Source organism: Tripterygium wilfordii, chromosome 5 (assembly GCF_013401445.1).
Source record: "Tripterygium wilfordii isolate XIE 37 chromosome 5, ASM1340144v1, whole genome shotgun sequence".
Taxonomy (NCBI): domain Eukaryota; kingdom Viridiplantae; phylum Streptophyta; class Magnoliopsida; order Celastrales; family Celastraceae; genus Tripterygium; species Tripterygium wilfordii.
This window is the reverse complement of record NC_052236.1, coordinates 2429435-2457091: the sequence shown is the minus strand read 5'-3', so window position 1 is coordinate 2457091 and position 27657 is coordinate 2429435. Positions and strand designations below refer to the sequence as shown.

The 27657-nt window shown below is 35.2% G+C and overlaps 3 protein-coding genes across 4 annotated transcripts; all 3 read left to right on the top strand.

The window, feature by feature from the left end:
* Nucleotides 1–676: 676 nt before the first annotated feature.
* LOC119998891 (ATP-dependent Clp protease adapter protein CLPS2, chloroplastic-like) lies at nucleotides 677–3944 on the top strand. The gene is made up of 4 exons (XM_038846364.1): nucleotides 677–1006; nucleotides 1193–1291; nucleotides 1663–1772; nucleotides 3633–3944. Exons 1-4 carry the CDS (start codon nucleotides 778–780, stop codon nucleotides 3711–3713), a joined length of 519 nt encoding a protein of 172 aa, XP_038702292.1. The 5' UTR covers nucleotides 677–777; the 3' UTR covers nucleotides 3714–3944.
* An 11976-nt stretch (nucleotides 3945–15920) lies between these two features.
* On the top strand, nucleotides 15921–16745 carry LOC119999007. Its single transcript, XM_038846496.1, has one exon. It carries the CDS (start codon nucleotides 15988–15990, stop codon nucleotides 16567–16569), a length of 582 nt encoding a protein of 193 aa, XP_038702424.1. The 5' UTR covers nucleotides 15921–15987; the 3' UTR covers nucleotides 16570–16745.
* A 2260-nt stretch (nucleotides 16746–19005) lies between these two features.
* LOC119999006 lies at nucleotides 19006–23568 on the top strand. 2 transcript variants are annotated; one of them, XM_038846495.1, is made up of 6 exons: nucleotides 19006–19330; nucleotides 20078–20356; nucleotides 20618–20752; nucleotides 21461–21517; nucleotides 22540–22674; nucleotides 23152–23568. In XM_038846495.1, the coding sequence occupies exons 2-6, from the start codon at nucleotides 20084–20086 to the stop codon at nucleotides 23152–23154; spliced, it is 603 nt and encodes a 200-aa protein (XP_038702423.1). In that variant the 5' UTR covers nucleotides 19006–19330; nucleotides 20078–20083; the 3' UTR covers nucleotides 23155–23568. The 2 variants fall into 2 exon arrangements, with proteins under 2 accessions (XP_038702423.1, XP_038702422.1); XM_038846494.1 differs by having other exon boundaries at nucleotides 19016–19330; nucleotides 23148–23568.
* The last annotated feature ends 4089 nt before the right edge of the window (nucleotides 23569–27657 follow it).

The window sequence follows — 27657 nt, the reverse complement described above, 5'->3', positions numbered from 1 at the left end:
CGCCCTCATCGGTGTCTGGATGGTGGACCTTTGGTTCCGACAGTGAGGGAGAAAGAGAGAGAAAAAATAGAGGAGAGAAAACGCAAGTGTGAGGGTGAGGGGAGAGAAAATGAGTATTTGTGATAGACTTTCAAATTTTAAACTTTCCACCTTAGATGATGACATGACATTTGACATGGCAATGCCACTAAGAGCCACAAAGATTTGAGTTCTTTGAGGCACCAAAAGTTTGAACTCTTTGTCATTTTTCATTAAAAGATAACATACAAAATTCTATCAAGATTACCACCTCTCTCATTTCTCTTGTCATTATCTCTTTCCTTTTCCACCTCTCCTTTCATTCTCTCTCTCACTCCGTCTCTCCCCTCCTCTCGTCAAAACTTTTGGAGTGATAATAAATCTTGGCATACTTGAACGCACATCATCCAAAATTCAAAAAGTCCTATCCTTAATAGTCGAATTTTGGATGTGTTAGATATATTCTGTAACACAGAATAAATGGAAGGAATTGATTAAGGTTTAAAAGAAAAAGATATTTAAATTCTAATAATTGTTCATTTTAATAATTTAAAAAAACTCAGCCTTAGATTTTTTTTTATGGAAAGTGAGCCACAACTTTATAATTGTCAATATGTCACCTACTAACCTCCGCCAAGTATCTCGAGACCACAAACGCAAACGGCAAATCAACCAAAGGTCCAAAACCCCTCGATTTTTCTCTTAGCAAGTTAAGCAGACAGACAATTCACTGAAGCTCAATCGCTCTCCAGTCCGCAAATGGCCGTCACAGGAGCGTTAACGACTTCGTTTTTGCCAACGCGAATACGGCATCTGCAGCTTCCCTCTGTGTCTTCGAGTCAGAGGCAAAACATGCCGAAAGGATGGGCTGTTTGCCAATCTGTTAGTGTGAACGCCAGGTTTGGATCTTCCAAGGGTGGTGCCGGTGTCTTGGAACGGCCGACTTTCGATCAGTCACAATTCGACCCTTCTACACAAGTTCTTGAAGGTTTTCTTTTCTTTTCTTGCTCTTCTTTTCCACCTTTTGTAGGGCTCTGTTTGATATTTTTGTGTTTCCTTCTAATTGTTAAGTCTTTCTTGATTCAAGATTTTGCTCAAATTGATATGTGTGTTGAAATGAAATTTAGTTTCTGATATTGTAATTATCTTGGTGTTTGGTTCTTGTGGACTACAGGAGGAGATATTGGACGATTGAAGGACAAAAAAGGTCCGGGGAGTGGAGACAGTTACAGAGTTCTGCTGATTGATGATGTTCGTCATACAGAGAAGTTAGGTAATATCATTTTGGCATTTAAGTTTCTGAAAATGACTCAATTATGTGAACATTTGCTACATTATTTTCAGACTTTTTGATTCCTCTACTGTGACTGAATTTTGTCTCTTACTGCCCTAAGTCTTAGAATTGTGGCCAATGCTAGCAATTTTGGTCAAATTTTGACTATTAAAACCCCAAAGAAATCGATAGACTTCAAGACTTTTCTGATGATTATGAAAAATAAACATCATATACCGAATCAGTTGTCAGCCTGCAGTTGATTACGAGACTGACAATTTTTTATAACCTGGAGTTTGATTTTGGACGGGAAAGTGAGATATAAATCCTCTTTTAAGTTGTTTACTTATTTTGCGTCTATTCTATTGTAGTTGCAAAGCTGCTGCCCCAAGTTGTTCCATTTGTTACCCCTGATGACGCAAGAAGATTTTTCCAAGTATCTCGTGAAAATGGAGTTGCAATTGTTATTGTCACTGTTAAGGTAAATTCTCTCCTTTTTTGGCATTTTATAATTTACGCACAATCATTCATTTTTTATAATTTTTTTTTGGCTTCATTTAGTTTTGCTTTTAAGTTACTTAAGACATGTAAGTTTGTTTGTTAGTTTTCCAATCAGTGGCTCAATCCTTGCTTACTATTTGCTGCACCAGAAGTAAATTCTTAGATATTTTAAAATGTTGTGAAAGCTGTTTTGAAGTGCTGCTGCTGTGACTGAGAAAAGTGGGAAAAAAAAAACTGTTCACCCCTACCACACTTAAAGTGATGGAATGTACCTAATGACCGACACCAAAGTGTGTGTACTTACCCCAAGTGTAGGGTATCGGCAAGTAATAAACCGGTGAGTCCGGTATCGATCCACGAGGAAGCAATGCAAATTTGGTGGTGAATGATATGCAAATGACTAGCTAACACTACCAAACGCAATGAATATCAAAATAAAGACAAGTAATAAAAATGGCCGAATGACTCGGTAGCATAAGCGATTTTTGTAACCAAAGCAAGTGAGAATTTGATTTAAAACAATTAATTAAAAACCTAGTCTCTAATCTGTCCCGATGGCTACTCGGTTCTCATACTGAAGGTATCATTGCAAACACACACAACCATACACAATGCATTGTGTGATACTGTTAATCATGCATATGCAAAGAGAATTGGGATATAAGACTGCAATTCATACATGTAGGCCAACGATGAACACAAATGGATAAGCACCTAATATTATGGATTAATGTTCCCCCTTGAGGCTCGGCTTGGCTAACACCCTAGTTTCACACTCAAAGATCAATTAACCATAACTCTCTCATGCACATTCCTAAATTAACCCAAAACCCCATCATCAATACACATAATTAATAGCTATGCAATGGAAAACTCAATTAATTAAGGAAATCATGCAATGGGTTTAACAATTCTCAATCAAACACATTAGATGCAATCCTTAGACTAGACAATCCAATAATACAATCAAATATGTCATTCTCATGTATCCAATCACACAACTATCACGAAATTAAAAGAAAGAAATTGAAGCTACGATTCTTTGAGCATACCTTGAGTAATCGAAACCTTGCATCCACCGTTCGGGACTAGAAACTAGAAAGGGAACTTAGCCACTCATTATAATGAGAATAAACATCAATTTTATTGAAAAAAACCAATGTTTACAATCAAGATCACAATAACTAAGCAAAACCCTAGAGAGAGAAAAGGAACTGCAGATGCCTCCATTCACCTTCGTCATTACGTGGAGCTGTTTGATCAGCTCTTGAATTACGAGCAGTAGTAGGGCCTTGTTGAACTGTTGAACCTGCAGTTCTAGTTGTTAAAGGCTTTCTCCATCCAAGCCTTAGTATCCTTGCTTCAGCCCACAAGGGCAATCAACTCTACCGAATGATTATATATTGTGCACATGTGGTAACTTGTAATGCTTGAATTGACCTTCTGTGTTGTGCCTCTGTTGAGAGTTCATGTAATCAGAATGGCTCAAGACTTCTGTTTGAGCTCTTTTCAAGGTTTTTAGTTCAATGGGTAGGCTGGTTTTGTTAGCAGCAATTTTTTAAAGAGAATGAAAGTGTTATATATAACCGTCATCCTCGTACTGTGAGCTGGTTGTTGATTGTTGATTGTTAATTGTTGATTGTTGAAAGATATATTCTTGTTTTCTTGGCTAGCATTCTTTACTTCCAAGCAGTATTATGTCTTGAGTCATTTCTCGGGCAACTCCTCCTGATGATGGACCAAAAGCTTTCCATGTTAATTTTTTTTTTTTTGGCTGAACCCTCTTTCAGTCAGATTAATTGAAAATGAATAATAACTGGAATATATATTTGTTTGACAGGAGCATGCGGAGTTCTATTCCCAAATGATGATACGCAGTGGGTTAAGGTCAACAATTGAGCCTGATTCAAGCATTGTATGAAGCAAGGCTACTGTAAAACCGCGACCATCAAGACCGGCGGGGAGATATTTTCAAAATCCAATTAATCAGAGTTTATGTACTTAGTAGGGAAGGAATTAGGGGAATGGCGGGTCTAGATATATAGTGATTGAAGTACAAGTTTTGTAGCTCTAGATAACAGAATTCAGTTTCTTAAAACTATAACCATGTATGAATTTCAGTATAAAATCTTATCAAACTGGTTGAACTTAATCGCCAGTGAAACATGGTACCAAAATGGAAGGAAATTTGGCAGTTAAAGCTTTTGATAAGTATGCGACATTCATAACTCTTGTGGCGGTTGAATTTTTTTAGTTTCTTGGAACAATTTTGTTTTTCGCAAGGCATGAATATTTAATGGACTTTATTAATTTGTTGAATTCACAAGGGATTTTCATCTTTCTTTCTTTTTTTTTGTAAAATGGGGGAAAGGGATTCAAATCCTGACCATCAAGGTGATAAATGCAATCTTTACAACTTCAATGGGTTAAGTAAACTTTTTGTCACTGAAAAATACTCAAGATTTCATTTTGATCACATAAAGATCAAATGTTTCAAATCACTCACCCAAAAACTATTTTTACTACACTTTAACCACTCGAGTAGATTATGGGGATTCTGGGCAGTCAATGCGTTTATGTGACATATAAAAGTCAACTAGAAGCGTATATGGACTGACAACTAAGCTAAGGACAATTGCCAACCTAGAAAATAAAATTAATTTAAAAAAAAAACAATAGTGCCCTCACCATGGTCGATTTCTGGCGGCCACTCGTCCGATTACTCCGACCACCATCACTTTACGAGAACCTCCCCATGCCGGAATAGATTTTTCTCATCCCTTGATTCAAAACTGAAGGACTACTGGACTCATTGTGACAAGAAAAGTCTCTCCCCAAAAAACCCCAAATTTTAAACCCTAATTTTAAGAACTTTCTTTCCTCAACATCCACAAATCTCGTCTGCCTCAACAACCACAAAAACCAATCACTTTAAAAAAGGAGAACTCATTCTAGAGATTGATCAAGTCCTTGCTTTCATTTCAATCACTCATCACTTTAAAAACATCAAAGACCAATCACTCACTTTTAAAAAATCAAAGACCAGATAGTGACGAAATGGGCTTTTGAAGTTCCAGACACGACTCTTCCGAAAAGAGGAACTTTTCTTTTGAGCTTGACCAAACACATCATCGACACATCCTTACCGGAGTAGTGGTACCTGCGAGGATCCCTCCGATGAGCCTTTTCTTTGGGATAAGCGAATGGGTACGGCCCCCATCAGAAACCATCTATGTCCGTCAAAGACGAAATCAAAGGAGGAGGGAGTGCTTTGAGCAAAGATAGAAGATTGTGAAGAAAACATCTCTGTCGTTGAAAATTGTAAAAAAATTGGTATTTTTAAAATTAAAAAGTTTGATTTTCCAACTTTCTAATTGTCAGGGCACATTTGCAAAAAAATATTTTAAATTGATTTTTTAATGCCACCTAGACAAGTTGATTGTCCGAAAGAGTCAAAATATGCCCAAGTAACCAAAATGTAGCAAAAAAATTTTTTGTGTTATTGACTTGAAACGTTTGATCTTTGGGTGATCAAAATGAAATATCAAGTATCTTTCAGTGATCAAAAATTTACTTAACCCCAACTTCATGGAATTTAGTAGTAGGGTCGGAATGTAACAGGTAGAGATAGAATAATTGTAAGATTGTTGCACACCTTTGGATGTTTAAAACATGAGAACTAAAAGTTTGAACATTTTCATTTTTGCTCAAAAAAAAAAGGATTGATTGCACAATATTGATTATTAATCGTTTGTAATATACGTTTATAACCATTTTACTTTTAGATTTCATTTTTAGCCATTTCATTTTTATTTTAAAACTAGTTTTTCTTTTTTTATGTAGAAGTCCCAGACAGACAATAAACCAATAACTCTATCCCCTCTAGGGTCCGTTTAGTGACAATAAACCAATAAACTGATGTAGATTGAGATTGATAAACATCGAACTTAGGATCTCCAACTGGATCGAAGATCAGTTCTTCTACAAGAACTACCTCTAAATCGAAAATATCAAGAACATCTCTTGCATGATCATAGACCTCCTCACTCGGAACCCGTCCACCACCACGATTTTCATGTTCATAGGCCTCCTCTTTCGGAACCTGCCTACTACCACGATTTTCATATTCATAGGCCTCATCCTTCGGAACCCACCTATTACCATGATCTTCACAAACTTCATCAGCTCTACCGTCGTGTACCATGATTGCGAAGGAAAACCTCGCTTCGATACCAACTGATGCAGCGCGGCGTGGTGGAAAGAACACCTGCTTAGACCTGTTGATTTGACACACGAATATTAGGAACAAGTCTACTTAAATCTGTTGATTCAACACACGAATACCAGATTTAAGGCTTCAAAACTTTGTTTATTCCAGCGAATACCAAAAAATTGGAAAAGACTAGCCGTCTCTTAATTTTATTCAATCAAAAACTCAAAACTGAAATTGCTCAATGAGGGTTACAACCTTAAATAGTAAACTAAACGAAACCCTAGACACTTCTAATAAGAAACAAATACTTAAAAAGATACTAGACTCCTAGAAAAATAATACTAATTGATTTACAAACAATTGATTTCTTAAAATATCAAAATAAAATATTTAAAAGAAATATCGCAATCTCAATCTGCATCATAAACTCTTTCCTCTCTAGGGTCCGTTCAGTGAATAATTTGAGAAGTAATATATATGTTGTTTAAAAATGTTGTGGGTGTTGGTTTAATTTTTATTGGTAATATATATGCTATTGAAAGTGTTGTGGCAAATTGCATAGGGGGTCTTATGCATTTCGTTATAAAACAAAACAGCCAATTATCAAATTCTTTTAAATTTCAAGCGAATTAGAGACACACGGTCAATTAAATGACATATTCAACACTAAAAAATTTAAAAAAAAAATCAATTTCTACATTTTACAAGAGAGAGAAAGTAATATTGCATTACTATTAATGGTGCATTTGGTAGAGGGGTAATGAGGTGTAATGATTACAAGAGTAATTAAATTTTAAGTTTACTTGTGTTAGTTATATTAGTATAATTTTACTCCTGTATTAAATTTTAGTAATTGAGCTTAGTTTTTATACATAAAGTGTACTGGTGGGGGACCTGGGTAATAAAAAGTAATAGACAGTTTTACTCTAACCTATTACCCCTATTACCCCCTTAATTAAATCTCCAAAAAACTCCTCACACATGGTAATTGAAAATAAGCTCCAACGAGGAGAATTTCACACTAGAAACTTATATATATATATATATATATATATATATATATATAATATGTGTCTGCCTATGTGTGTATATATATATATATATGCATATGTATCTATATTTTTTAAATTTTGATACATGATAGTCGTAACAATAAAAAAAACAAAAATGATCTTACTTTTTTCTAGTTTGGTTCATTACAATAATAACAAACAAGGGTAATGGTATTACACTAGTAACGTATAGCCGTAACAAACAAGGGTAATGAATGCTTGGGTAAATTTTACACTTCTTTACCAAACAATGGTAACAATTATTCTCCATAATTATTATTACCCTTGTAACATTTACATGGGTAACAAATTATACCCCTAAATTCTTACCCCCATACCAAACGCAACCTAAACATAGGGCTACACTATGTTGTAGCCCCCCACCCTCCCCCTCCCCCCTCCCCCCAAATTTTTTAAAAAATAATTATATTCTTATTCTTATACATGTATAATATGTTCATGCAAGAATGGACTTGGCTGCAAAAGATTTTTAGTATCCAAACAGATGTTGCCATCACAACATCAAATCTTGTTCCTAAGGTAGCAATAATATCTCTATTCTCTCATTGTTAATATTTTGGGTTACTTTATGAGACCAAACATCAAAATGAATGTACATCAATAATTTCATTATAAAAGAGGTGTAATGTTACAAAAACCCCTAAAACAAATTTCCGAGGGCGCTGCCCCCTGACTCCCGTCAACTTTTAACAGTGCCTCCACATCAATTCCTGGTTCCGCCCTTGGATAATAGTACTAGAGAAGTGAAAAATGATAGAGAAGTGATCACCTTATATGGTTGATGATATGATTTGTTTTTCATTTGCTTGGATTATTATCTGGCTGGAGTTCATCTTTCGAGTTATTTATACACACAATTGAGCTACTCAATCTTATTCAACTCATTCTATTATACTCGTAAAGGATGAAATTCTAATCAGACCCTATACTTACAAGAATAGTACACGTTAGTCTTTCTGTCAAATACCCATTAAAAAATGTTGATTTGATAGTTAAGTGTAATTTTTCATTTTTTTAAATTTCTGACGTGGCATACATGTGGACATCACCAATCAAAATGTGATACGTGGCAATTGATGATGAAAAACTACAAAAATAAAATTGATGATTAAAAAATATATGAACAAATAAAATAAAAATCTTCCATCTCAGCGACCCAACTCCATCTCCGGCGGAATCAGAGCCCCAACAAGTTGACATACAAATTCCCCTAAAATCAGTATTATATTTCACTAAAATCAAAATCATAGATCAACCTCACTCACTCACTCTTCTCTTCCTTTCACAGTCTTAACCGATCTTTCACCGGAGCTCTATACCACCCAACTTGCCATACAAATTTAACCTTTCAAACACTTTACTTTGCGATGCTATTGAGAAGAATTCTTCAATTGAGTGAATAAACATGGGAACGCAAGATGGACTTATATAGGAGTTGGGGTTGGTATGATGATGTGATTTGGGCTGCCTTTAAGAAGAAACAAAAAATCGAATGGTGAGAGCATCAGGGGATCATCCCATTGGTCTGATGACGAGATTACGCCTACAACACAAATGACGAAGGGAGGATGATGAAGAAGAGAGGGGGGGGGGGGGAGAGAAAATACTTAGGGTTTTGATGGTCTTTTAATTTAATAGGTATTTTGATTTAAGTGACATGTCATTTACACATAATTTTCTTTTTTTCAAATTAAAGCCACATAAGATATTAGAGGCCACATCAGCATTTTTTAACGGGTGTTTGACAGAAGAACTAACGTGCATCATTCATGTAAGTACAAGAGTTTTTTTGATCCAAAACAAAGTTGAGGGGTTTTTTGGACCAACAGGCAAAGTACAAGAGTCATTTTCATACTTATCCCAAAAATGAATTTATAACCGTTGATTATAATTTAAAACTTTAATCTCAACCGTATATATAAAAGGTAATCTAATTGTGAATTGGATTTTCTTTATACGTATACACCAATCTTTTTTTTCCTCAAATAGGGAAATCAAATCTCATGTATTTTGGACTGTAGTATATAAATAAAAGACAATCAAGTTAATTCTTTTCTAATAGAAATAGATGGATGATAAAAATATTATTATGATGGTGTGTTAAGTACAACCACCGTAAAAGTTAGACAACAATAGCACAACTATCAAAAAGTTTTAAAATAAAAAAATTTCTTTAAATTTTTTTTTTAGTAATCCAAAGTACTAAAACAATTTAATGTCATGGTCTACATGTCAAGAAATCAATCGAACATGATAAATAAAGTTACGAGGATAACAAGATCGAAACCAACCATCGAATTGGTGGTGTTGGTGATCGCCGACGATGGTTGGAACGGCCAGATCGACCCTTTCTTTGTTGCGGTAGTCCGTGGCTTTGCATCATTTTCTGGTCAATCTAAAGGTCTCCGACAGTTTTCATGACAGGGGTTTGATAGGGCAAAGCAGGAGCTTCGTTTAGGAGTAGGGTCAACTCCGGTGGTGGTCAGGTGATGAAAAGCTTGTGCTGGCAGAGTGTTATGAGCGGCGGGAGGGAGAGAGAAGAAATTTATTTTTTTTCACAAATCCCTAGAAGAGAGTTTAGGGTTTTTGATTATTTTCATATTTTTTAGATATCTCTTATTTCTATTTTTAACCGTCTATGGTTCACTAAATCTTCATTTGACCACTACACTTGTATTCTCTTTCATCCATGCCCTTATTTTCGCATTTCAATTTTACCCCCAAATTTCAAGATCAATTCAAACATACTCCCAAAAAATATAGGGTCTCATAGCACACTTGCTACAAATTAGCAATTGTGGCATAGGAACTGCAAAAAAATAACTCCAAAACATATAACTTAAATTACTCGGGTATTAGAAGAAGTTGAATTATTGTTGAAGCCTGAACATGTTTGTTGCGTGATACTTACAAGGGCACAAGTAATAAAGAGTGAGTTGAGTATCGTCCCACGAGGATATCTTGTTAATTCAATCAAGTATTGATTGTGATTAAGTCCTAGGCTATTTGGAGAGTCGAGTTTGTGGTTTGAGTAATAACTAACATAAACAAGTAGATTAAAACAAGAGAATTAAATGATAACACAAAGGAAAATGACAAAGAGCCCAAATTTCTAGTAGTCCAAATAGCCCAAATATAGGTGGCAATGCCATGTCATTTGTCACGGTGTAAAATTTTTAAAATTCAAAAATTTTCACCACTCTCTCAAATTAAACACTACGTCTCCTCACCCTCACACACGCTCTCTCTTCCTCTCTTGGCTCGACGAATCTCTCTTCCTCTGTTGGCTCGACAGATCGTCTACTGATGGACGACGATCGGTCCATAGGCTCCCTCGATTCAATCGAGCAGCTCCATAATCGGATTTCGATGCTCGAGGTGGTGACAAAGTTGCAGATTTTTAAAGGATTCAAAGATATTGGGATACTGAAGCAGTTATGGGTTCTGATAAGGAGGGTTTTGTTGATTCGGTCAAGGGATTGAAATTCCCACTGGTGGCAAAGCACTTGATGGCTGATAGGAGTACAGAGTTGCACAAGGACAAAACTTATATCATCCTCTGTTTGTCTTTCTCCTTGATAATTGAAAAGGCAAGTCATCATTTGCATATATTTTTTACAGAATTTTCTTGATGCCTCTTTTAAGAATAGGAATGGCCACTCCCTTCCATAATGTTGTCACGCACGTGACTAATTACCATTCACTGATTCACTCTCTCCCAAACAAAATGTTACTAGTCTTTGACAAGGAAGGGTTGGGTAAGATAGATACACTGGTTGTGTTGCAAGAGTTTGTGAATCATGGTTGGTCTGTTTTCAAGGTTTATGTGGTTGGAGAGCATGCGACTTTGTGTGATTTCAATGGATAGTTGGATACAATACTACGTTTTATGTCATTATATGTTTGCTATTCCATTGATTTAAATCAATGGAATTTAGCTATTTCATTGATTTTAAATAATGGATTTAGAAATTTCACTGATTTGTTTGAAGTTTTGAAATTTCTTCTAGCTGCTGAACATGTTGAGTTAATAAACTTATTTGTATTTTCTATATATGTTGTCCTTTCAAGGGTTGAAATCAAGAAGAGGATGTCACTAATCAAAGCATGGGAGGAGAGTGTAAAAAAGCAATGCTGAGAACAATGATATAGCTATCTATTCTACTGATTTTAAATAATGGATTCAGTTGTTCCACTGGTTCAAACAAACGAATTTAGTTGTTCCACTAGTTCAAACCAATGAACTTAGCTGTTCCCACTGATTCAAACAAATCGATTTAGCTGTTTCACTGATTCAAAACAATGGATTTTGTTATCAATGTGGAGTGGATTTTATTTTGGATTTTATTAATTTTAATGTAATTCAACTACTTTTAATCTCATACAGATTATTAGTCCATTTTTTTATGATTATTCCACTATTTTTAATTATCAAGCAGATTGTTATTCCACTGTTTTAATATCAAACAGATCATTATTCCATTGATTTTGATGTCATTACACTGATTTTGATCCTTGAATACAAACCCCATCTCAACAGCTATTGTATGCTCTTACGTTTTGTTCTTTGTTCCATGATTTCTTAACTCGAGAATCGCTAATTCCATTGATTAAATAAATGGAACCTAGTTATTCCATTCATTAAATTAATGGAACGTAGTTGTTTAATTGATTAAATCAGTAGAATTTAACTAATTCAATTGTTGGTGTACTTTGTGAGGATATATTGTAATCCCTACACGGTTGTTACTTCCTGGGGCGTGCAGCGTGTTCAATTTTTTAATGTGGTGGAATAGGATGATAATGATATGATGAATCAAGGAACCAAATCCATTGATAAAAATTAATGGAATAGTTCAAATCCACTAATAAAATCAATGGAATAGCCCAAATCCACTGATAAAAATTAATGAAAGTTTCTTCAAGAGATATATTCTATCGATTTTTAACAATGGATTTAGCTGTTTCACTAGTTCAAAACAATTAATTTAGTTGTTCTACTGGTTCAAAATAATGAATTTATCTGTTCCATTGATTCAAAACAACGAATTTAGTTATTCCACTTGTTCAAAACAATGAATTTAGTTGTTACACTGGTTCAGAATTCTTTTTAATCTCAGGTAGATTGATTGATAAAAATTAATCGAATAATCGAAATCCACTAATAAAATCAATGGAATAGTCCAAATCCACAAATAAAATCAATGGAATAGCCCAAATCCATTGATATAAAGTTTTTGTTTAATAACTATATTTCTTACAATAAAATCATTGGGATGACTCAATGGAACAACATAAGAAATCAATGGAATAACCAGATGTCTCAAAAAAAGTAATGGAACAACATACAAAATCAATGGAATAACTATTCTAGTGACTATTTCGGCCGTCCAATGACTAAAACCTGTAGAGCTCAACAAGATGAGTCCAACGGTGGTGGTGATTCACGAAGAGGTGGCCTATGGTGGTCAAATCGAGCTTGGAAAGTTTCGTTTTGCCGTGACTTCAAACTCAGATTCTGGTGAAATAGGTGGCTACTGGCGATAAACGAAGGCTGAGGTTGAGTCATAAAGCTCCGACGCTTTAGTTTGATGGGTCGATGTCTCAGATCGGTGGCCTGACGGTAGACCTTGGGTTCAGGCAAAGAGGAAGAAAAGAGAGAGAGAAAAGGAGAGAGAAGAGGAGAGAGAAAAAGAGGGGAAGAGAAAAAACGTGAGAGTGTAGGGGAGATGTAAGAGTGTGGGTATTTGTTTGAAAATTTTAAAATTTTCTCTCTCATTAGCCTAGTCATCAGTCCAGTCACCATGCCACCTAGATTTGGGCTCCTATATTTTGGGCTACCTAGCATTGTTGTAACACAAATATGAAATCAAGAAATAAAACCACTAGGGTATCTTATTTCACCGTCCCTTATCCAATTGAACTCCATTGTCTCCTTAACCCCTAAACTACTACCTCTTGTTGACAATTGGTATCCCTACCCTCTTCGATGTTCCATTCCTAGTTACACCAAATGTGCATTTATCCCTAACCCCTGTTATTCCTAATATTCAGATTCAAGAGACAAAGACCCATTAAGTTTTGTGAATTAACCATGTAGTGATTACATATATCATGCTCCTATATTCCTATGGTTCATGCAACCTATGGTGAGAAGCAAATCCTAGATATCTCCTTCTGGTCTCAACAAAGACAACAAATCAATTGGATGATAGCCAAACACCCAAAAAAATCAAGCATAGTCATAGACAATCAACAAAAAAGATAGACAATCAACAAAAAAGAGATAAGAAAATCAAGTTCATTGAATCATTAAAGTTAGGTTACATTAGGACCCTATCAAAAGTATCTAGCCACTAATGGAGTTCAAAGACATAACAATACAATAAAAGAAAACCATAATAGCAAGGATAAAAGAGGAGTATAAGAAACCCCATTAAGAACCTCTTCTTCTCCAAGCTCCAATGGTTGCCTTCAAGGTAGAGAATGAACCCTAGCTCAAAAAGATCCCATAAAACCCTATTTTCTCCTCTTTTATACCCCTAAAATCCTTGTGCCATTTGTCTAACAAATTGATGTCATTTTGAACTAGACCTACTTGGATTTGGGAGCTTTTTCATGAAGTTACGCGACTGATATTCCCTATTTGGGCAAAATCCGATCAATTGGGAAACAACTCTGATCGATCAGAGTTCTTCTCAAACTTCATTTAAGCTTTGATCAACATACTCCGATCTATCAAGAACCAACTCCGATTGATTGGGCTTTGGCTCTGAAGTGAATTCTGACAGTTTTTATTCCCTTTTCTTCGATTCACACCCTCATACCTAAAATTATAAATATGAACTATTTAGGTAGAACGGATCCTCAAATGATTCAAAACAATACCAAAGCCAAAGTAATGGGTGCACATCAATGTCCCACTTTCAAGTTCTCAATACATAAGAGAGTAGGGAATGCCATTTGCAACTTTTAATTCTGGTTTCAATACAAGTATGGAGACATTGAGGGATCTTGGAGCTAAAAGGCGAAGATCCTTCTCTTTTAGAGAAAACTTTTAATAATGAAGTACGTGAGGAGTTTAGCAGCCTGATGACAAGAATGTTCTACTCTGCTATATTACTTTTCACTTTGGGATTTTCTTGTAATCATAATGTATCCAGTTATGTTCGTCTAGGGTATAATGCTCTTAGAATCACTTGGATTCCTCTATGATAGAATGCTCTTTGACTTAGGAATCCCAAATTACTTGGAGGAATTAACCTTAAGCAATTTAGAATTTACCCATATCTAAACTTACATATAATATGTATTTATTATTATTTTACCCGTAGATTATTTTCATTACTCAAAATAAAACACATATCGAATTTCTAACAATATTTTAAGTATTTATTTAATGTGAATACATTTACTAAATAATATTATATTATATTTTACAAAGTATAGGGTAATATTTTAAACATATATCTAAATATTTTACTTACCGTGAAATTAAATAATAGTATTTTATATTTTACAAAGTGGAGTTTCATATTTTAAACATGATTTTAAATAGTTTATTTAATCTGAATATCTTTACTAAATAATATTATTTATATTTTACAAAGTAATGTATACATATTTCTACATAGTTTATTTAATTGGATATATTTACTAAACAACCATATTTTATATTTTAGAAAGTAGAAGGTAACACAATCTTTTAACCATTATTCTCACTCATATTCCCATATGAATTTCTTGGTCAACCAAACATAAGAATTCAAAGAATTATGTTCCTATTCCCACACTAATTCCCATTCATCTACTTATTCCCGTTTTCGCTCTTATCCTCATGGACAACCAAACATAGCGCCAGAAGTTAATCTTGGGCCAAAATAATGTTAAATTGGGCCCAGCTCGGGTTTGCTTTGATGGATCGAATTCATCGAATTTGAAAACCCGATGTTACAAATTTGAAATAATTGCATCTTTTTATGCACCGTGTCTCACTAATTCTGTCCATTGTATCGCATCACATTGTACGATATGTTACATTATATATGTGGCCACTTGGATAGTTCCACACCAAAACGAAATCCAAATTTCACTGACGTCTCTGTCTGGCAAGGTTTTCATCATAATAGAAACTAAAAAAATACAAACAAAATAAACTTTGTCCTTAAACGACAATTATAAGTTTGACAAAATACCTTATTTCACAGTAACTTATAAACTAAAAATTGAATTTGAAAATAATAAGCTGTATAAAATGAATACTAAGTTCAAATAGCTATTGGTTGTATACTCTTACGCTATGTTTGGTATACAAATCTTGGTCGGAAGTGACCGAAGTTCTTTGACTTAGGATTCCCAAGTTCTTATATTGTACTTAGGATTCCCAAATTCTTTGGGGCAACCTTATATCAATTTACAATTTACCTATATATAAACTTACATATTATGTGTTTTATTATTTTTATCTCATAGAATATTTTTGTTACTCAAACTAAAACACATATCAAGTTTCCAATAATATTTTAAACATATTTCTAAATATCTATTTAATGTGAATACATTCACTAAATAATAGTATTTTATATTTTACAAAGTAGATGATAATATTTTAAACATATATCTAAGTAATTCATTTAATGTGAATATATTTACTAATAATAATATTATATGGAGTATTTTACAAAGTGGAGGCTAATATTTTAAACATAATTTTAAATAATTTATTTAATATAAATATATATACTAAATAATAATTTATATTTGCACGCACTATGTCTCACACTCGTGCCAACTGTACCGCATCGCATTGTACGATACGTTATATGTGACCACTTGGATAATTCCACACCAAAACGAAATCCAAATTTCACCGTCTCTGTCTGGCTAGGTTTTCGTCGAGAGAAACGGCAATGGCTTTGACTCCCAAGCTTCTCCTCCGACCCTCGACCCTCTTCGCTCTGTTCGTGATTGTCGCATTCTCTGTCCTCGGGTCGGCTACTGCTAGGCCAGGCTGCAAGACCTTCTTCATCGCTTTCACCACCACCATCCCCGCACGAAACCCTAATCTCCCGCATTTCCTCACGATCTCCGACCAGCTCGTCGAGATTCACCGCAAACCCGCTGCTTATTTTGAGGAGATCGTCGTTTTCCCCACCAGATTCGTTTCCGACGTCCCTCAGTTTCCTGCGGATGTTGAGAAGCGTGAAATTGAGCACTCGTTTGGATCTTTTGGTTACAGCTCTCTCCGCAAACCTAGCAAGGATATCCTGAACGTGGTGTTCTCCCTCCTTCTCGGTGTAGCCTGTGGCGCTCTCACCTCGGCAACCATGTACTTGATATGGTGTCTCATGTTCCACCGCGGTGAGCATAGGATTCTGGATTCGGACAGCTCAGATGATGATGATCTCTACAATCCTAAAAAGATGGGCTATGTTAAAGTTCCAGCTGCTCCGGCGGATGCTGCACCCAAAGAAGCTGTTTCTGGGAATTAGAGGGTTTGATGATCTCTGTTTATATTTGTGATTACGTATTTCTGCAATTACTGCTATGTTAAAGATGGTTATAATACCAAACTTTTATGTAATTTCCGATGGCCACATATGAACATCCTTGTTGCGCTATGCTTTTACCTTTTCCAAATATTAACATCGATGCTGCATTTTACTTTTGCTGGTTGTTTTAGTTTATGTTTGATTCTGCTTCAGTTGGTTCCTTGCTGTGTAAATGTCGCTGATATAGTCATGTATGGGTTCTACTCTCATTTGTTTCTGTTGTACAAACAGAAAAGTACAACACCTTCGCGCTGTGAGTGTTGGAGCGGAAGTTGGAACAATAAAATTGACTTCTTTGGTTGTGAATTTGTGTTGTTTGTTTGTCACATCAATTTGGTCTTTATATGCTATTACCTGTTCCCTGGACATGCCTTTTTGCTTCTCTTAATTGTTGTTCAGCCTTCTGTTTTTTTTTTTTTTTTTAATCCTTCTAGCTTCTGCTGAATGACCATTTCGCTTATGTACTATAATCCGGCTTTTTGTGAGTTCTCAGCTGATCATTTACCTTCTCTTTTGATCTTTTTGCTGCTTTGAAATATGGCTGATGATGAACTGAGATAGATATGCTACAGAAAACGTATGATTTTTGTTGATGAAAATTACAAAATTACATTTAAGCAATTTGGGTTGGTTTTGCTTATGAGATGCAAGTATTCAATGTGTAGAATGACTTTGCTAAATCTTTCCTTCGTTGCATAATCAACCATTTATTTCTAAATTGCTGCTATCCTAAGTCCGATTAAGTCTCATAAACAAAGTCCGATTATTTCCGTCAAAAGCGTGCTTGCTCAGTGCACTGGCGATAAGGTAAAAATCTTTCGTTGTGATGTGTATTAACTTCTCTTTTTACCCCAAGTTGAACATATCTCCAAGTTTTCTTCATTTGGGAAAACAAAGAAACACATCTTCAGGCTTTTAGTTTCTTAGACCCATTTGTTTCTTCTCAAGATGAGGTATATTTTATAACCTGTTGGAAGTGTTCTGTGGTGCATAATGTGCGAGTAGGATTGCTTTGTTTTGGGAGTATGTTTTCAATAATTATGACATGTTCAGTTACGTCAGTAAAATGTATCTTGGTGATCTAGTAACTTTTATTTTGCTTTTCGTTGATTATTTTCTCCTATGTTTGATTATGCCTCATTTGCTTCCTTCTTGTGTTATATCTCTGGTAATGTCAATGAAATTTTTTATTGTTGTCCTTGTGAAATCTCGCCTCTTTTCAGTGCAGTGGGGTGGGTTTAGCTCTTATTGATGTGATGTGCATTACAAGGTTAGGCACTTTTAGTTTGAAATCTAACAATGACCCTTTAGGTTGATGTGTGTACTATTGTTTAGCTCATAAGCCTTTGTATGTCATGGGCTCATGGCCAATCTGCCTCATTTGCTTCCTTATTGTGTTTATACCTCTGGTAATGTCTAAGAGATTTGTGATTGTTGTCCTTGTGAAATCTCGTCTCTTTTCAGTGCAGTGGGGTGGTTCTGCTCTTATTGATATGCCTTTATATGTCATGGCCAATCTTGTCTCTTGTTGTCCTTGTGAAATCTTGTCTCTTTTCAATGTCTATAAAATTTGATATGTTGTCGGTTGCTTGCTGAATTAGTGCAAGGAGTAAGGATTTTTTTTTTCCCTGTGGTAATTGTGCTCTAGAACGATATTTAGTCTTGCCACGCTTTCATCCCGTGTCAATTGAATTGATATCAGGGCTAGGTTATTGAGCATAATCTATACAAGTTTTCGTAGTTGAAGATTCTAGTATTGACAACTAGCCATGATAGCTTTCAAGGGGATAGATATGATGAGTGTGCCAAGGGTACATTGAACTGAATTGGAATTCTTTGATTCAGCCTAACTTCCACTGCAATAGTAAGTTTCAAGAGTTTCCTTACTTTAATCTGTTCGTTCTTGTACAACCTTTTGTAAATTCCCTTTTGTTTGTATGTGATTTTTGAATTAAATCTCTTCACCATGATAGGGCATGACTTGTGTCCCTAACTAGGGGCGGCCAACATTCACTGTCCTTTTTCTTCAACTTCTCTGTGACAGAAAAAAGCTTCTCTGTGACAGAATGAATTTGCTGAGGAGATGATGGATCTCTTCTTCTGGTTTTGAGGAATGAAAGATTGATCTTAAGGAATATGTGATTAATTGTTGCTCTCCAAAAGATATAATAAGCATTGAAGTGGTAAAAGTAATGGTTGTTCATATATTAAAAATGGGTCTTATCCTAAATAAAGCAGTGAAATTTTCTTGACGAGAAGGCCTCATCCTAACGGCAACTTATTGATTGATACCATAAAATTGAGGAAACTTGTTAGACAACAAAATGCTGCAAACCAATGGAGTGATCAATAAAATAAAGGAGAAATTATAATTTCGGTCCCCAAAAGAGACAATTAATTTCAATTAAGTCCCTGAATAATAATTTCTTCGGTTTGGTCACTGGCGTACGTGGCTGGTTGTGATTGTGTTTTCTGTTAAGACTACGCAACACCACACAAACCGCTTCTTCATTATTCTAATTTCTAATCGCCCACTCATTTCACATGAATGCCGTTTATGCCTTGCCCTCCCTTCCCTTCGTAGTCCTATCCGATTGCAAAATTAAGAAAAAATGACTAAATAAATGTCACCAGAAGAAGTTCTTTTCTTCCTCAAACCAACTTACAGTTTGGATTTTCTGCTCCACTCTTCAGCCGCCAGGTTCTTTCTGTTGTTTTACCTTTCCTTAATTTTTATTCCTTTTGTGTTCTGATTACCTGTTGGATACAGATGCCATATGTTTGAACCAAACTGCTAGCATTTGGAAACTCTTAATTTTGGCATGATATATTATTGTGTTTAAATCTTCCCTTAGTCACACAAAAAAACCAGGTTAATTTTTGCGTAGAATGAGCTGGCTTAAGCTTGATATTTCTGCTTTTCAATTTGGGAGAAAGCCAATTAGTGCAGATAATTAGCACCCATTTGAGTTCAAGTCTAGTTGGCTTCATCTTTGGTTTTCCCCAACAACAAATCGAATCCTTTTCTACTACAAATGTAATTTTACGTAACATAATCGAAAGACTACCTACGAAAAAAGATTGTGATGTTGCATTGGAACTTATAAATTTTGGGTAATATCTGATGAGATGGGAAGTTCTACTAATCTTGCACTTCTAAAATTGTTTCAGATTCTTCAGTGTATAATGTTGAAGATTTCCTCAGCTCAACTAATATGGGCTAGACAGTACTTACATCCTAGTCAGTTGAAAGGGTTTCTAAACATGTTGGGTTCTGTATAATGAAAAGTCTTTCCTGAGAACAACGTATTTTATCTTAATGCAAGTTAGGTCAGGATCAGCAATATCATCAGTTATGCGTAGCGTCCTTAGGGAAAATGAAAGAAGATAAATGATCTGTGGCTAACGTGATAGCTCTTACTAATGGTGTAACAGTATTATTTTACAGGGTACAATGAGCATTGCATCAAGCAGTCAATATAATGTGTCCCTTGGAATTCAGGAGCATCTTCTGAAAGGAAGATTCAAAATGGTTCCTTGTTTTGGTTCATTTTTTCCCAGTGGGAGATTGATATTTTCCAATGGTCAATGCATTTCTAGTAGACATCATCTGAGTTCTAGGAAGAGTAGGCCTGTCTTCTCCAGTTCAGTGGATGATGGCCCAGACAATGATGAGCCAGATGATGGGATTGAAGCAAATAATTCTTCCAAAAATGAAGATAAAGATGTAAGTTAAAATTTCATTAGTTTAATGAAGCACTGTGGGATCATCTGGATATATGTGTTTCTTCCAGAATAACTAATAGAAGAGCCATCTGATAACTTTCAAAATTTCTTTCCTGGTTCACAAATCATCTTATATATGCTATGGGTGGACACCATTTCAAGTAGCTGTTAGGCGTTCCTTTAAGTGGTTGTCTTTCTTCTTTGCAGTGAAAAGCTTTCTCCAGTTTTATGAGTGATCAGTCTTCATTTACTTTCTTTTCAGGCAAACAGTGAAATGCTAAGACAGAATCTTGAAAGAATTGTTGGGTCAGATGATTCCACCTTTAGCGGAATAGACCTTGCAACTCTAATTCGCAAAAAATATGGGAGGTCTTATGACGTTCAACTTATAAAGAAGGTATTGGTAATCATTATATAGAAACTTGTGTTAAAAGCATTATTGTGGTGCTTACCCTTTGTCGATGCTTAGGTGAAGAGTTCATTTCTTAGATATGAGTAAGGATTGTTTGTTATTGGCTATTAAATCATTTTCTGTTTGTTTCACAAAAGTTTGATAATGATTAAGTCCATTGGTAAAGGTAAACAATACTCGTGCATGAGGTTCCCATAGTGGGCAGGGTCAGGGACATACAAGATGTACGCAACCTTATCCTCACATAATATGTGGAGAGGCTGATTACAGGAACTGTGACCTTTAGGTTCCACCCTTGCAACTCTTACCACTGGGTCACATCTCTGCCTTTGATATTATGTGTAAGAATTGCTACTTTGTGACTATGAAGCTGACAAGCAGTCAGTTTAATAAGACTCTCCCCTCATTTGAGCCTTAAAAGAGAGTATACCTTAAGGTTTTACGTGTGAATATTGGTTTGTTGTTTTCATAGTTACTTGATTTGAGTTTTTAGGTTCTACATCATGGCAGTGGCTTTACATTGTCTTAGGGCCTTTTGACATGCATTTCTTTAGGATGTCTTTTGACAAATGAGCAATGTATGTACACTTGCCTATTGCAAAAGATTGCCATACTCTTTAATGTTCTGATCCAAACTGTAATTTTCCTTTGTTCTTCTGCCATTTACATGCTAGTTTTGATACCTTATTGTAGGAGTTCATGGGAAGAAATCTCCTTGCCTTGAATGTCATGTGGAAGTACAGGGAACAGGTAAGCAGATTTTGTGCTTCATATTGGATGGTTGCTGATAAGTCTCCTGATGCCATTATTATATTTGTGACATCACCAAATTTCAAAATCAAACGCATTCAACAGGAGTCAGTTTTTTGTGCACTTTTTATTTGGTTTGAATTATTATGACTCGTTGTTATGTTTTTTTACTTTATCACTTTTGACTTGTACTTGGTGAGTGGAGTTGTCATGACATAGCATGGGTTAACAAATACTACATTTCCTCTTTATTGCCTTTTCAATTATAGGTTTAGTCAGGTGTAATACAGGTGTTTAACAGAGCAGTCATTGTGATTAAGTCAATGTTTGTAAAAGTCATGGTTTGTTTAAACATCCCATTCACAAACAAAAACAACAATTGCATGCTCTATTGTTTCGACAAATCAGCTTGAACAACTCCCCAAATGTTCGTTTTGTGAAAACTACAAATAACATTTTCTTTTTCAATATTTAGCTAGGGGATTGATTTGATTGGTATCAGAGAACTGATTTGGAAAGTCTTAAGGCACTTCTGAGATTTATGGTATATTGTAGCAATCTACCGTTTTGTTTTAAAATCATAATAGGTCATCTCACAAAATGCTTTGAACCCATCTTTTCTGGAGTCTGTAATATATTGCTTAAGAGCTTAAAGAAACTGTGGATTTCCTTGCCATATTTTGAAAAGGGATAAAAAAAACCCAAACAGGACGTATTGTCCTTTGAAGACTGAAGAGTATGTATGGTCATCAATGAGGATTATGAAATGACTTTGAAGTGGGTCGTTTACATGGTCTTTCTTATTTTCTTTTGATTTTTTTATTATCCTTTTTCTTCCGATCGCACAGTTTCATTGTCAGAACATTTCTATTCTCACCTTTTGGATGGTGTTGAACATTCTCATGAATTTAATATTTTTTCCCAATCACGAAGAATTTTCTGCAACTATAGCTATTGTGTTCCTTACGATGTATCCAAACTTCTCACAAACAATCTCCATTTGATACTTGTTCATTGTTTAGAGATCATTTCCCCTAACTGAAGAAGAATATCTACTGAGGCTCGATGATGTGGCAAACACATTGAAATGTTGGGGAGCTGTCTCACATATTCGAAATAGCCTAGCAAAGTTGAAAGAGCGACCTCGTATAGGGAAGGTAATTATAGCTTATTCATAGCATGACATGATTTTGCTTTCTGTCAAGGATTTCACGTTCTTTTTATTAGCCACTAGAGAGAGAGAGAGAGAGAGAGAGAGAGGGGAACAAGAGGAAGTTGAGGAGAAAGACTTCTCTTCCTTTTCTATTTAAAAAAATCATGAACAAATTGGGGAGGATTAGGTCTTACTAGATTCTTGAAAATTTTCAGAAATATATTTGTGTTGGCAAGGATGTGTCCAAGGTTAAAAAGCCTTTGCTTTGATTCATATATGACTTCTTAAGAACATTGGTATCAGAACAGGACATAAGAATAAACCCAAGGCTGGCACAAGATTGTGAGGGAATGAATGTTATACATAGACATACCTGCACAATAGAAAAGAGAGAATGGATCTATTTGAGTATTTTCGCATTGATTTTTGTCCCGATAAATTGGTGTAAACATTCATTGTTCTGACCATTTGTTGTAGGCAGTAAGCATATTCATAGACATGGATGAGTCCGGAGGACGTGCGAATGAGTGGATTTACAAGTAGATGGTTTGTGCACAACTGGAACTGGTTCTTCCCTCTGACACTATCTTCCGACCTGGGACGACGGAGAAGTAATATCTTGAAACATCATTTCTCATATACTTGTAGGGGCTACAAAAACTTGTTTGGTCACACTTGATCACTGAAATACCTAAAGTGATTGTTTTCAAATAGCAGTAGAACAAAGATGTTTGAGATCACTGCCTACTCATTGTACTGTTTTTTTTTTTGTCCCATTTTTTATAAATTTCGATAAAGCTCTGGGTGAATGTAATTTTTTTTTCTATTTTTTTGGATTGGTATAAGGGATATTCAGAGCAACTCCAATGGTGCTACACTTGCAAGTTCTCAATTTTCCCTTGGTATATGTGCGTCACCAAATTCTCAAGATGTCATCCTACAATTGTACACAATTACAAGTACTTCAAACACAACTACCATTTTAACTACATTTCCCTCTCCTTTATATTTTAGTCTCTCTCAATTTACAATTGCAATATTCAACCAACCACCTCATTTATGCTAAGTGTAGTTGCTTTAATAATCACATTTATTCTTTTGTAAGATTGAATGAACAATTTGCACCATTGCTTGTTGTACATTGCGTTTATGTTCAGTGAAACTATCTTCTTGATTACACGATTTCTTTTTAAATTGATAAAGAATTTTTACATCTCTCTGCCGTGAGATTACTGTACATTTCATTTATGTGATGCTTGGATTTTGCCGCTTTGGGGTTGTTGATTGGGGTTGGTGGTGTGTATGGGTTTCGGTTTTGAGGTTCATGTTTCTTGGGGCTACATGTAATTTCTTCGCTTCCCAACATAATTACATGATTTGGTTTTGAGTCCAAAGGTACCACACATTCATCAAAACTTGTAAACGTTGCAATCCGACTTCGCATCCAATGTTTAGTCCGAGCATTCGGCCCCCAGAAATGCATTTCATGGAGCAATATCTCAACATACAGTAGCAATAATTAGAAGAGATAGACATGGTACAACATGTTGTTGAAGAATTGGAGGAGCTCGAGTCTCCAAGAGTACATTCATTAATTGGAATCGTGCAAAAGCACACGACGATCTGATAAAGAAATATTTTGCACCTGATTGTATCTTCCCAGCACGCATGTTTCGTCACAGGTTTTGAATGCGGAGAGAGTTGTTTCATAAGATCCGACGTGACTTAGAAGAGAGTCAACCATATTTCATATTGAAATATGATTGTGTGGGAAGGAGTCCTAGTTTCTCATCAATACAGAAGATGACAGTTATATTACGATTTCTTGTTTATGGTAGTCTTATCAATCGAGAAGATGATGCTCTTATGATTGCACAAATGACTGCGACAAATACAATCCGTTCATTTTGTGAATCCATCATTAGCATATACTCTGAACAGTACCTACGAGCCCCTAACGTGAGGGACCTTGCTCGACTATTAGCTGAAAATAAGGCTCGTGGTTTTTTTTTGAAATGATCAGTTCTCTTGATTGCATGCATTAGAGGTGGCATAATTGTCCAATTGCTTGGCATGGTCAGTTCGTCTGCCACACTGGCAGACCCACATTGATTCTGGAGGTTGTTGTGTCTATGGATCTATGGATTTGACATGCTTTCTTTGGCATGATTGGGACATACAATGATATTTATGTGCTCAGTCACTCACCACTATTTGATAGGTTCATTCAATGTCGAACCCCACATACTCCTTACGAGGTAAATGGTAGGGTGTATCACATTCCATACTATCTGACTAATTGTATTTACCCTCACTATGCCACATTGATCCAGTCAATCACGCATCCTTGGACAAAAAAGAGAAGCATTTTGCAAAGAAACGGGAGCTCGCACGAAAGGATGTCGAGAGAGCATTTGAGATTTTACAAGCTAAATGGGCAATTACGCAAGATCTGGTAAGGTTTTGGAATATATAAACCATAAAAAACATTATGCAATGCTGCATCATATTACATAACATGATAATAAAAGATTAGTCACACCTTGGAATGGAACCATGGTAACCAGTTGGTGGGAAAAGTATTCTAGTGAATTTGCTTCACCACAATGAGGAATGGTTGAGAATTTACATCCATTCACGTATGCAACAAGTTACGGATAAGTCAATTAACGATATGTTAAGGCATGACTTAATGGACCATCTGTGGACGAATTTAGGGGGAGAGAATAGTCGTTCGTATTATTGATGTAGCGTTTGATAAGAATGTTGTTATACTTATAAAATTATGTTATGTTAAGTAATCACTAAAGACATGGATTTATGGTCATGTATGAATAATGTGTTGCAAAGAATGATGTTATCCTTATAAAATACCATTATATCAACAGATTGACTTGCTAGTTACCATGATCACAATCTATTAAATAAAACAATGGTGGCATCGATCTTCACCAGTGCTAGTGTATGTATTAGGCACCAGTATTGTGTTCATACCTTGACGAAGTGATGATAAGATTTTTTGACTCAAAATAGGGTTCATCATCAATGCAAACTCATAACCACATATCTTTAAATTGACAAAATCAATACGAATAACCAACATCAAGACAAATCACATGTAGTTTCAGATCTAATTAAGTAAAAAGTATATGAAGGAAATTAGACAAAAGTATTGTGTTCATACCTTGACAAAGTGATGATAAGATTTTTCTGACTCTGCTTGAACTATGGAAGGGTGCAACCGTGGCATATGGAACGAAGTTGGAAGGCGAGAATAGTAATGGAGGAAATGGAAAAACGTAAAAGAGGAAGAGGGATGGAAACACATGTATGAAAGGATAAAAAAATGTTTCAGAATTTGTTGCACACATGTCTCATTTTTATTGGTATTATGGGTCTAAATATTGTCCAGAAGAGACACTGTATATCTCAAGTGTATACAAATTTTCAAGTTACACACGAGTCATTTTTCTCCCATTATGGTGAAGTAGCACTGCAAAGTGGTATATTAGGTTTTTCAGATTTTTATTTTCAAGAGCCCATTGTGAATGCTCTCATACAATAGGTGCAAAAGACATAAGCCAACTCAACTAGAAAGTCTAGACAATCCCATCATCCCAGTCGTATGAAAGAAGCTATGGTTGCATCCACAATAGTGGACACTTGAGAGCACTCCATATGTATTAAAACTAAGGGTGTCCACAACCGATCCGCAATCGAGAACCGACTCGTAAACGTGGTTATCTGGTTTTCGGATACGATTATGATTTTAATAAATTTTCGGATATTTTTTTGATTACGATTTTTTTGGTTATAATTACGGTTATAACCGAAGAATCAAAAAGTATTAATATATATTATATTATATATAAATACATATATATATATATATATGTTACATATTGGAATAGTTGAGACACTATGGGAGGCTAAGAAGTATTTATAAAACTCTGATTACATCTCTATAAAAAATTATAAATTAAGATACCAATTAACCTAATCATTACACAAATTATAAATTAAGATTGATTAATTGAAACTCATGGTGACTATCATTTTAACTGTGATGAGATAATATATTTATTATCATTATCATGAGTTTTTATCAAACTTTGTTAGATGGAGTAGGAGTCGATCACAGGTTATTTTCTCCTTTTATTTAAAATTTATTCATACTTCTTCCATTTCTTCAAAAACCTAAAACCGAACCGATCTGATCCAAAAAATATGGTTATTTCGGTTTGGTTATCTAAACATATATGGTTCGATTATGAATTCTAAAATATCATAACCGAATCAATTCGGACATTTCGGTTTCGATTAAAAAGCGAATGGACACCCCTAATTAAAACTTGTGCATACTTTTCATTATTAAGTGTGGGTTCCATAATGAGGTTGCATTTTTAAGCACTCCATAGGTATATGTGTCAACTAAAGAGAAATAGTGAGAGTAACATAAGAATATGTGTCAAATTTTTATGTAGTTATGTGGGTCGTGCATGTGAACTATTCACCAATTAACCAACACTTCATATATGGAGTGTCTAAAATTTGGTGAGCTTTTGGAGTGTCAAAAACCTATCACTGTGGGCATATAACACTCCAAATATGGTTAAAGTAGGTTTTGGAGCATCTCCAATGGTGACTCTTGAGCCTCTACTCTAAATTTCTTAATATTTGTGCAAACTCTCAACTCTCAAGTGTTGTCCCACAATGGCAAACATTACAAACACTCCAAATTCCTCCCTCTTCTCTCTTTATCTCTCTTGAATCATATATAAATGATAATTCAATGACAAATGGGGTCCATTAATTGGACGTGTGGGTCCCGTTTTATTTACTATTCACCATTTAACAAACACTCCAAATATGAAGTGGCTCCAAAATCTCATAGTTCTTTTCAAAAGTCATTTTGCACCTATTGTGGTTCTCTAGTACTACACTTTTGGATAAAGTACAATTTGAAGTGTTGAATGTAGCATCCATT

Coding starts and splice junctions, on each gene's coding strand:
- LOC119998891 (XM_038846364.1), top strand. CDS start 778: ATGGCCGTCACAGGAGCGTTAACGACTTCGTTTTTGCCAACGCGAATA. Junction 1,292..1,662: donor TCGTCATACAGAGAAGTTAG/GTAATATCATTT, acceptor ATTCTATTGTAG/TTGCAAAGCTGCTGCCCCAA. Junction 1,773..3,632: donor TTGTTATTGTCACTGTTAAG/GTAAATTCTCTC, acceptor TTTGTTTGACAG/GAGCATGCGGAGTTCTATTC.
- LOC119999007 (XM_038846496.1), top strand. CDS start 15,988: ATGGCTTTGACTCCCAAGCTTCTCCTCCGACCCTCGACCCTCTTCGCT.
- LOC119999006 (XM_038846494.1), top strand. CDS start 20,084: ATGAGCATTGCATCAAGCAGTCAATATAATGTGTCCCTTGGAATTCAG. Junction 20,753..21,460: donor ACGTTCAACTTATAAAGAAG/GTATTGGTAATC, acceptor ACCTTATTGTAG/GAGTTCATGGGAAGAAATCT. Junction 21,518..22,539: donor TGTGGAAGTACAGGGAACAG/GTAAGCAGATTT, acceptor TTCATTGTTTAG/AGATCATTTCCCCTAACTGA.